This window comes from Chlorocebus sabaeus, chromosome 26 (assembly GCF_047675955.1).
Source record: "Chlorocebus sabaeus isolate Y175 chromosome 26, mChlSab1.0.hap1, whole genome shotgun sequence".
NCBI classification, from domain to species: Eukaryota; Metazoa; Chordata; class Mammalia; order Primates; family Cercopithecidae; genus Chlorocebus; species Chlorocebus sabaeus.
In genome coordinates this window covers 49102673-49113429 of record NC_132929.1, presented here as the reverse complement: position 1 = coordinate 49113429, position 10757 = coordinate 49102673, and the positions used below count along the sequence as shown (strand labels likewise).

At 47.3% G+C, this 10757-nt stretch overlaps 1 protein-coding gene across 9 annotated transcripts in view; it reads right to left on the bottom strand.

Moving 5' to 3' along the window:
• Positions 1 to 8148: 8148 nt before the first annotated feature.
• The window catches only part of NEO1 (neogenin 1), a 256385-nt gene continuing 253776 nt past the window's right edge, over positions 8149 to 10757 (bottom strand). For all 9 annotated transcript variants that reach the window (XM_073012297.1, XM_038010150.2, XM_008015976.3 and 6 more), the window contains 2 exons: positions 10106 to 10242; positions 8149 to 8931 (listed from right to left, as the gene is read on the bottom strand). In XM_073012297.1, the coding sequence (XP_072868398.1) occupies positions 8848 to 8931; positions 10106 to 10242 (221 nt within the window). In that variant the 3' untranslated portion in view covers positions 8149 to 8847. The remainder of the gene's footprint in view (positions 8932 to 10105; positions 10243 to 10757) is intronic.

Here is a 10757-nt window from a genome sequence, read left to right as displayed (position 1 = left end):
AATTCACAAATATATACAAATTAAACATATATGTAAATAATCATTGAATCAAAGCAGAAATCACAAAGGATATTAGAAAATAAGTTGAGGCTGGATGCAGTGGCTCACGCCTGTAATTCCAGCACTTTGGGAGGCCAAAGCAGGTGGAACCCTTGAGGTCAGGAGTTTGAGACCAGCCTGGCCAACATGGCGAAAACCCGTCTCTACTAAAAATACAAAAGATTAGCCAGGCCTGGTGGTGGGCGCCTGTAGTCCCAGCTACATGGGAGGCTGAGGCAGGAGAATCATTTGAACCCAGGAGGCAGAGGTTGCAGTGAGCTGAGATCACACCACTGCACTCCAGCCTGTGCGACAGAGCGAGACTCCATCTCAAAAACAAACAACAACAACAACAACAACAACAATCCTGAAAAAAACAAGTTGAGATGAATGAAAACAAAAAGATAACGTACCATTCCAAAAACACGGGATGCAGCAGAAACAGTGCTTACAGGGAAACATAGAGTAGTATGCTCTGATACCTAAAAAAATATCCAATCAATAACCTAAACCTTCACCTGAAGAAACTAGGAAAAGAAGAGCAAACTAAACTCAAAGCAAACAGAGGAAAGGAAATAATAAAGATGAAAGCAGAAAAAAATGGAATAGAGAACAGAAAACCAATACAAAAAATCAGCAAAACCAAAAGTTAGTTCTTTGAAAAGATCAACAAAATTGACAGCCATTAGCCAGTCTGACAGAGAGAGAGAGAGAGAAGAGAGACTTGCTAACATCAGGAGTCAAATAAAATATATTACCACCAGTCTTAAAGAAATAAAAAGGATTATAAGAGAACACTATAAAAGTTGTATGCCAACAAATTAGATAACATAGATAAAATGGACAAATTAGAAACAAATTACCAAAAGTGACTCAAGAATAAATACAGAATCCGAATAGATCTATAACAAGTAGACAGATTACATTAGTAATAAAGAATGCTTCCCACAAAGAAAGGCCCAGACCCCAATGACTTTATTGGTGAATTCGACCAAAGCTTTAGAGAACTATCAATAGCAATCCTTTACAAACTCTTCCAAAAAATAGACAAGGAGGGAACACTTCCCTTATTCTATGAGGCTAGAATTAAACTGATACCAAAGCCAGATCCCTCTACCCAAAATACAACCCCGGCCACCCTGGCAAAAACAAACAAACAAACAAAACTACAGACCAATATCCCTTATGAATATAGACACAAAATTCTCAACAAGTTCTCAGGGAAGATGATGATCACTCATTTACTTATGTTTTGAACATACAGTGCCAGTCAGGCTTCCCTCTGGTTCTTAGTATTAGGCTTTTCCCTGAGGAAATCTCAACCTCTATTTTCATCTACCACCTGGGTTATGGACATCCCTTACTGTCTTTGGAGCAAATCACTGAAAAGCACTTTTGGTTGTAATTTACCCACTATTGGAATTTTTCCTGCTTTTCAGATTAGTTCAAGCAATGCTGGAAGAAACTCCTTTCTTTGGTGAATTCGTCATCATTCTCAGTGTCACCTTCTTCGTGACACGCAACTCTCCAGTGAGGGTTGGAAATTCCTTCTTTACTTTACCAGATCACTTTGTTTGGGTCTCTTAGCACTTTTCATGGTAATTTCTTTCTGTTGAATATCTGTGAACACATCAGCAATGGAGACTGTCGTACTCATTTTGCATCCTCGGTGCCTGGCATATAGTGGGCCTTCAGAAGTATCTTTGGAAACAATTGAAGATTTCCAGCTTTTTGGGTGAGTAAGACCCTTTTCTGACTGGCCCCAAATATTCCTTCTCTCATCCCACTAGCCCACACTGAGATCCCTCTGGCTTCGGTTACAGTCAATTTCTCTTCTGTGTGTTAGTCTAGAATGTTCATTGGCTGGTTCTCCTTACATATTCTGGGCAACTTTGTCTGCAGGAGCCTGATCCATAATTTTGCCTTCAAAAGTAAACCCCAGCTCTTTCCAGAAAGCCATGAGCTGCCCAGAATTCTCGGCAAGACCTGGGTTTTGAGTTTACAAAAGGAACCACTTTATTCTTGTCTCACTAGAACTGACCCCAAGCTGTGGTATCTGGCCAGCCAGACTTAGCTTGACTGGGCCCAGTATTGCCCTTGCAGTGTTCCAGGAATCTGGGGGACCAGCTCCCTCTCTCCACTGATGGCCAGCTAGCCAGACCTGTGCACCCTTCATAGACTTTGCACTGGCCTGCTGGGGCCTCTGCACTGAATCCAGTGACAGGAGGCTGAGCACAGGAGTGACACGGGATGGCTGGGATCTGTACTGGTGGCAACATGAAGCAGGCAGCTCCCCAGCTCTGCAGTGGCCTCCTCCTTCCTCCAGATAGATAAGCCTCACATTATACCCTAGACTCAGCTCAAGCTTAGTTCCTCTGCAAAACCTTAAGTATATGCTCCTAGGAAGAATTAGGGCTTTGTTAAATTCCCTCAGCACGGGGCCATGATGTATTAGTTACCTGATTTCAAGTTCATCTGTCTCATGAGGCAAGTTCATTTAGTGAAGACCTATGGTGTGTTGGGTGCTCAGGTGGAGAATCTAAGCACAACTGCTTTCCTTAACGAGGTCATAGTGTATTGGTGGAGACAGAAACATGAACAGGAATGATCAGGGGACTGGACGGTTAGCCTGGACCTTTAAAGATGAATAGACATGACCAGACAGAGAAAGCCAATGGTCAGCGTAGGGGATAGGGAGAAAATGAGGCAGAGGAAACAGTAGAGGCCAGACATCATGGCTTATTCTGCAAGTGTAAATTGCTCTCTGTGGTTAGGGCCAAATTCAGGTGAAGGGGCAGCTTAGTGGGAAATAAAAGGGATGAGGCAGACAGGGTCACACTGGAGTCTTTACTGTAGGGCAGGTGCTGAAGCTCTCATCGCATGGTGCTGAGCAGCAGGGAGGCATCAGATTTGCGTTAGAAGCAGCACCTGAACACTTGTGTGGGGGATCACTACCTGATTGCTGGTGAGACTCAGGCAGGGGGCTTAATTAGTAGTTTGCCTACCAGACAGCAAAGAGCTGCTCTGGGGGACATCTGAGAGGTAGAGCTGGGAGGATTTGCTGAGCAATGTGCTGTGGCGTTGAGGGAAGAATTTAGAATGGCTCCCAGATTTCTCCTTTGTGTGACCGGGTCCATAGAAGGCAGACCCCATTAGCAAGGGGCTGACACCTAGTAACAGGGTGATGAGGCTTTGCTCCAGGACCCTGAGAGGGAGAAATTGTAAACGGATGGCAACCCAGACACAAGCTGAGGTCAGTCTGCCTCTTAAAATCTGGATTAGGCTGATTGGAACCCACTTTTCTTGACCTGTGTCCCCCTCTGCCCCCTGGACTTCTGAGAGTTCTCAGGTTTAGATTCTTATGGTCACTTTCGGCTCTCAGCTCCTGCTTCTAGCAAACCAGTTCCACTCATGGGTTACCCTTGCCGTGCCAGACTCATGGCCTGCCCACCGCCATGTTGGCCCAGATGCTGTTTTCTTCACTGGGGGAGTATCCAGTAACTCATTCAAGGCCATGTGCACACAGCAGATGTTACATGAGATTTGGGGAGCTGGAAGGGGTTCACTCCATAGAAGTGCAAATAGCATGAAATTGCCTCTAAGATCTTCTCATTTGGCCAGGTGCGGTGGCCCACGCTTGTAATCCCAGCACTTTGGGAGGCTGAGACAGGTGGATCATGAGGTCAGGAATTCAAGACCAGCCTGTACAATATGGTGAAACCCTGTCTCTACTAAAAAATACAAAAATTAGCTGGGCGTGGTGGCAGGCGCCTGTAGTCCCAGCTACTCGGGAGGCTGAGGCAGGAGAATCGCTTGAACCCAGGAGGTGGAGGTTGCAGTGAGCTGACATCATGCCATTGCACTCCAGCCTGGGCGTAAGAATGAGACTCTGACTCAAAACGAAACGAAATGAAACAAAACGAAACGAAACCAAACCAAACCAAACCAAACCAAACCAAACAAAAAGATCTTCCCGTTTAAGAAAGGTCTTTGAACACCTTGAGGCCAGCCAGTTTCCACTGGAGTGCTTTCCCACAGAGCCCTTCAATCTTGCACCATCTTGTTGATTATACTGGTTGCCAGTGTCCCCTCCACCCCTAATTATTTCAGGAAATCCCGAATTGTTCTTGCGCTACAGTGCAGCAAGTGTTCCCGCCAACCTTTTGTGAGTTCAGCTCTAGGTCCCTTTCATTTTTCAAGCCAAGTTCCTAATTTAGGAAAAGGACGTCTTGAGATGAATATCATCCACCATGCTTAGAGGGTAGTTTTAGTTTTAAGTAGCACTTTTCCAACATTATGTACATTAAAAAGATTATTAAAAACAAGTATTATTTTCTTGCAACTACTGTCTCCTACCTCTTCCTCCTGTGCCCCTGGTAAACTCCCTCCTTTGGTAGCTGGGAACCCTAGATTAGGAGTTGGGTACCTGCTACCTGGGGTTCTTCTGTCTGTGGTTAGGGGTGGTTCCTCTTGGCTCCCTGGTTCTCCAATCCCTGCCCATGGTCCTGTCATCATCAATTTGATGGCTTATTGCTGGTCTCTAGTCTCTCCTGATGGTTCTCCCCACTTCTGGCAGGAAGGTGGTTGTAACTGGGAGGGGTTGATGGATGGGGCGGGAATGGGGTGGGGGAAGAGATATTTCTTCTTCTTATAGAGGCTTGTTCATAATGCTCATCTTAGAACAAATCCGCAAGACATTCTTGTCTTAGTTCCCAGCTTGAAGTTGGTCATGAGGTCATGAGGCATCAGCATTGTTTCTTATCGTTCTTTTTTTTTTTTGAGATGGAGTTGCACTCTTGTTCCCCAGGCTGGAGTGCAATGGCATGGTCTCCGCTCACTGCAACCTCCGTCTCCCAGGTTCAAACTATTCTCCTGCCTCAGCCTCCCAAGTAGCTAGGATTACAGGCACCCGCCACCATGCCTGGCTAATTTTTGTATTTTTAGTAGAGACAGGGTTTCACTATGTTGGCCAGGCTGGTCACAAACTCCTGACCTCAGGCGATCCACCTGCCTCTGCCTCCCAAAGTGCTGGGATTCCAGGCATAAGCCATTGGGCCAAGTTCATCATCGTTTATAACTGTCATCTTTCATCTTTCACGTTTACCCCAGGAGGCCAAAGGGCCATGGCTCCTGAAATGGGGGCGTCCTAGCACCAGAATACTGCGGACTTACCAGGATCCCTGCCAGGAGGGGGCTTCTTGTGTGTGCCTGAGTGTGAAGCCTTTCAACACACTCCAGGGCATAAGTCCTCGTGACTGTTTGTCTATCCATCCAAGAGACAAGCATCTGCTATTGTCAGAAACTGTCCCTGGCATTAGACATTCAGAAAGGAGTGAGAAATAATCTTGTCCCCACTGAGCCCACAGGGCCCAGGAAGACTCAAACAAGTCACAGCAAAACATGCCAAGAGCTCCACCTAGGGACGCACTGGAGGGATAGCAGCAGCAGACGCCCGGCACTTAGAACAGAATGGCAGTAAGGAGGACACTCCACGCAGACTGAGAATGGCCTCACTGGTAGCTTTCTGTGGCCACAGCCCCAGTGCACAAGGCGACATGAGTCTGGACCTGGAGGCTGTGGCAGACCAACCTCCAGCTATGGGAGTATGGAGTTCATCCTGAGCCCAATGGAGAGTGGCTAATGAGAAGGACGGGATTTGGGCTTCCTAAAGTACACTCCGGCCGCAGAGTGAGGGAGCAGTGAGGACACTGTGCTCTGTGTTCAGCCCTCACTCTATTATTGCAAGCTCAGGCCTCTGGCTGCTGAGGTTACTTATTCCCTGGCCCAGACTCTGGGATACCACGAGGCATCTTATATAGTGAAGACAGTGAGATGAGGCAGCCTGGGGCAAGCAGGCCTCCCAGGAGACATCTGCTCTGGCTTTAGGTCCCTGTGAGTGGTGGGGCTGGGAGTGGGGAGGCCGGGCCCCACGTGGGCACTCAGTCTGCCCTAACAGAATGCACTGCCGCAGCAGGGACATGGCCTGCACTCCATTCAGGGACGGCTGCCAGGGGCCCCCTGATTCCTCAGGCTGCTTAGTCCCTGCGGGGCAGCAACAGGGGGATGAGAACAGGGACAAGATTCATTTTTGGTGCTGGTGGACAGTCCAAACACCTCCTGCAGCCTCCTGGCTCACCTGCCACCCTTCCCTTCCCTGAGTCTCCTCGTAGACTACTGGCTTTATAGTTGTGAAGGCAACAGCAAAGTCAATTAGAGAGGCTGGGAAGCAGGGGCCCCGAAGGTTTTTGTTTTAGTTTTTTTTTAAGGACAAGGAAAAATAACTCTTTAACCAGACCAGAGTTTGATTGGATTAAAAAAGTGTATTGGATTTCCAATACTAAATAAAAACATGAAATCATTTTTAAAAAGCCATAGAGTTTACAGCATCAACTACAGAAAAGGCCAAACAAGTGTGTACAGACGCCAGTCCCAGCAGCCCTCTGCGCCCCTCCCGCAGGCAGTGCGGCGACAGACACAGGCGTTCCACATCCCCCGAGGAAGCCGCTGAGCAGCAGCTCAACTAGGACACTACAGACACGCAATGGTTTAGTTTCAAAAATCACAGGAAAACGTAAGAAAATGTATTAAATTGTGAAAAGGTGCAATACAGAATAGCTTTCCTTTTTCTTAATTTTTAAAAAAACCCTCAACTTTGAACAGTTATTTTATTTAAAAATAGGCCCCTCCCCCACCCGCCCCAATTCTGTGGCAGTATCCAGGTACCAAGGCCCTGAGGTAACAGAAGGTCAGGGTTCGTGGGACAAAATGCCCCAAATACTGAGCATGTTCTTTGGGCACAAGGTAGTTTCTGGGGAACCTGGCCCTCCTGGTGGCCAGAGTGCTTGGACAGCTCTCTTCAAGATCAGTTTAAGTGCACTGGTTTTCCAGAATCCCGCCTGGCACCCCCACGTGACCAGCTAGCTCGGCAGCAGGAGCTCCCGCATTGCACCTTTCATTGCCCTCCAAATCATAAATACAAAGAGTTCATCTTGTGAAAAAGCAAGTATGTGGTAAGATCCCAAAGTGGGAAATCCCCAAGTTCAAAGGCAGGTGACCTGGGGTACCCAGTGGTGGTTTCAGCAGCTGATCTCTTCTTGGCTATAGAACTGAAGCCCAATTTACTGTCTACACTGCCTTCCACACTGTCTTCTGGAGATCTGTTGGGGAGTAGAGGAAGATGCCTGAGCATCAGTCCTGTGTTTTCCATGACACATTCTTAATATTAAAAAACCACACACCTCAGCTCCTTACCTTTTTAGGAAAAAGAACCCAAGAACTATGTGCAAAGGCAATGGCTTCCAAGTGTGGCTGAGCCGTTGGGTTCACCTCAGGAAACTCCTGTGGCTTCATTCTCATCAGGGCTTAGCTGAGCTGCTGGGACAGGGGAGCGGGCAGCTGCTTCCGCTGTCTCTGTCCCTTGTTACTTGAAAAATAATATTCAGAAAGATGTGTGGAAGCCTCAGGGGGCACTGCAGCTCCGCCTTGTCTCATTCCTCCTGCTAATGCTTTCTCTGAAGGGGTCTGAAGTGTGGAAGAGAGCGCTGGACTGGTTGAAGACTGGAACTAGAGAGGAGGAGGAGTCTTACGTGGAAACAAAGTTCCTTCCTTAACCTCCAACTTCCTCAAAGAGAGCCAATAATAGCAGCAGGAAAGGTCTCCATCCTTGCTTTCTGATTTACAGAATAGGGTCAGGCTCTTACCCTATTCTGTGTGACTCAGGCAACTAGAAATACAACACCTGTCTCCTCAGCATGGACATTCTTACCAGGCTATGACCAAGACATCAGGGCCGCTAAATCCTCAAACCCACCTATTGCACAGAAGAATTTTAAAACCAGATCCAAATCAAACTCCAGTTGCAATGTAGTGACAATAAGGATGGACATGCCAGGAAACGACAATAAAGAAGATGCTTCCATTCTCTGCAGGCTTCTGGAAGAAAGTACAATGACGGAAACATTCACAGGACCTCAGCAGCCCCTCCATTTCCTATTACCAACCCTCAGCCCCCCACCCCGCCCCAATACTGAAACTGCACAGAAAGCAACAAACAAGTCTTTTCAATGTTACATTTCATTCAATTCAAATAGATCTGTAATCTCACAGTGATGAGAGGAAAAGAGTCAGGCCTTTAATAATTATAATAAAAAAATAATAAAAAAGCTTACAAACAGCAATGCAACATTTCCTCCCCCTCAGAGTGATGGATTAACAGCTGGTAGAGGATGCAATGACTCAGAATTAAAAAATAAAAACAAAACCAAAAAACAAGCCAACCCCAGGAACAACCCACACTGTCAATGACTTTCCATACATAATTGGAACAAGCGGTCAAATGTCAACCACTTGTGGAGAACACCACGGACTTCCTCGGTTTTGGATGGCGTTTTTGTTTTTGAAGGTAAAATAAAATAAGACACAAATAAAATTGTACATAAATGCCAATGTCTACACTCCATAAAGGTGATGCAGTCGCAGCACGAAGACACAGCCTGACCACAAAGTGAAATGCAGGTTGCACTTCTCGCTTCTTCCCTGGACACAAAATTTTGGCCCATGGTGCCCAGTCCTGCAGAATATCAGCAGGCAAAGGAAGCTGCCTCAACACCGGCTTCTTCCAGGCTGACCAGGGGAAGGCAGGTGGCCATGCCTGGAGCCAGCCCTACACAGAGGCGCTGGCCAGTCTGCTGGCTCATTCTGTGTTCTCAAGTGCTGTCCTCTCGTACTCTGTACAATTCCTTGTTTTCAAGGGTAAGTAGTTCCAAGACTTCCAGACTCAGGTTTGAAGTCATGTCCTGGTGAAGGTCGTCATGCTGTCGTGATAGCGTTTAGGTCCTTCATTAGTCCTTCCAGGTGGGCCATCTCTTTGGTCAGCTCATCTGGTTCATAGCTCTATGGAAAAGAAAACACTGTTACTGGGCCAGATCCAGGGAGCAACCCAGAAAGGAGAGCCCAGAGAGAGGCCAAAGCATCATGTGGTCAGTAGTCACATGGTCCCAGAAAATGGGCTACTAACACGCAGGGTGGCTCAAAAGAGTGGAAAGTAGCAGGAGAGACCCAAGGTCACTGGGATCCCGTTTCCTGATAATGCACAATGCCTTTCTCCCAAAACACACTCCCCAGGGTCACAATGACCTCACAAGCCAGAAGGCCTGCTGCTTGCCCCTTCTAGGTCTCTGCCCCAGTCAGCACAGTCGGTATGTCCCTGGATCTCTGGGCCCCAAGCTTTCCGCTTAGAGAATCCTATACCTGGAAATTCAGAGGCAAAACATTTTTACTGGAGTTTGAGAGTGAAAGATCAAAGAGAGACCCTGGTGATTTTTGTTTTGACAGCAACCACTCAAGCACCTTCTCCTCCAGTATCTTGCTCAGGAAAGGTCACAGAGTAGAATTGAGGGAACGTATGAATGGTTCAAACCAAGAAAAGAAGAACAATGAGAGAAGGGACAGAAGTAAAAGGCAGGCAGGAAGTGGGGGGAGGGGCCATTAGCTGGGCTGTGTGAAAAGCTAATTTAAGACGTTCAAGAGTAGATATGGGGGCCGGGTGCGGTGGCTCACGCCTGTCATCGCAGCACTCTGGGAGGCCAAGGCAGGTGAATCACCTGAGGTCGGGAATTTAAGACCAGCCTGGCCGACATAGTGAAACGCCGTCTGTACTAAAAATACAAAAAAATAGCCGGGCGTGGTGGCGGGCGCCTGTAGTTCCAGCTACTCAGGGGACTGAGGCAGGAGAATCCCTTGAACCCGGGAGACAGAGGTTGCAGTGAGCCGAGATCGTGCCACTGTATTCCAGCCCAGGCGACAGAGCAAGACCCTCTCTCAAACAAAAAACAAAAAAACGAAAAAACAACAGTGGTTATGGGAAAGAAAGTAGACCAAATCCTCAGCACAGTTCCTGGCTCAGAAAAGATGCTCAACACTGTTTCTACTGAATGAATGAGTGCATCTGCTTCATAGTTCTGGGTGGCGAGCCTAGTATGTACAGAATATCAGCTTGACCAGCAGTCTCAGGCCCTGGGGCATGTTCCCAGACAATCTGGCTGGACTGATGGCCCCATGAACTTACACTCTCGGAGTCTTCCAACATCCTTGTGGTCTCCTGCACTTCAGGGGCACTGGGAACAACCACTGGCATAGGAGGCCGGCTCCTTCCTAGAGTCCCGATGGAGGCCGTCTTCACTGAGTGAATGTGATGGTTCAGAGCTGAGGGGAAAGGGCACCGTCAGGTATGTGGCCAAGCCTGCCTCCCCTAGACCTCATGAAGGCCCTAAGGTCCAAGTGCTGCTTCAGGGTGAGAGACACACACAGACCCAGTGCGCGGATATTGCTCTGAAAAGTTACTGGAACAAGAGGGAAGGAGGGAGATAGCAGGGCATTCATGAGGCCAGAGAAAATATTCCATTGGCTCTAGAAAACCAATATCCTAGTCCAGTGGTTCTCTAAGTGTGGTGGTCCACGAACCCTTGCAGGATATCTGGGAGGCCAAAGCTCTCCGCATAATAAGACATTATTTGCCTTTCCACTGTGTTTGCCTTTGCACTGAGGATACAAAGGCAATAGTGGGTGAGCTGCTGGAGGCTTAGTACAAATTAAGGCAGTGGTGCCAAACTGTAAAGCCATTCACTGACATGCACTTGCAGTTTAAAAAAGCCAGTTTCACTAAGAACCATTTGTTAATAAAGGAGTAAATATATATTTTTTTACTACATCTTGACCTT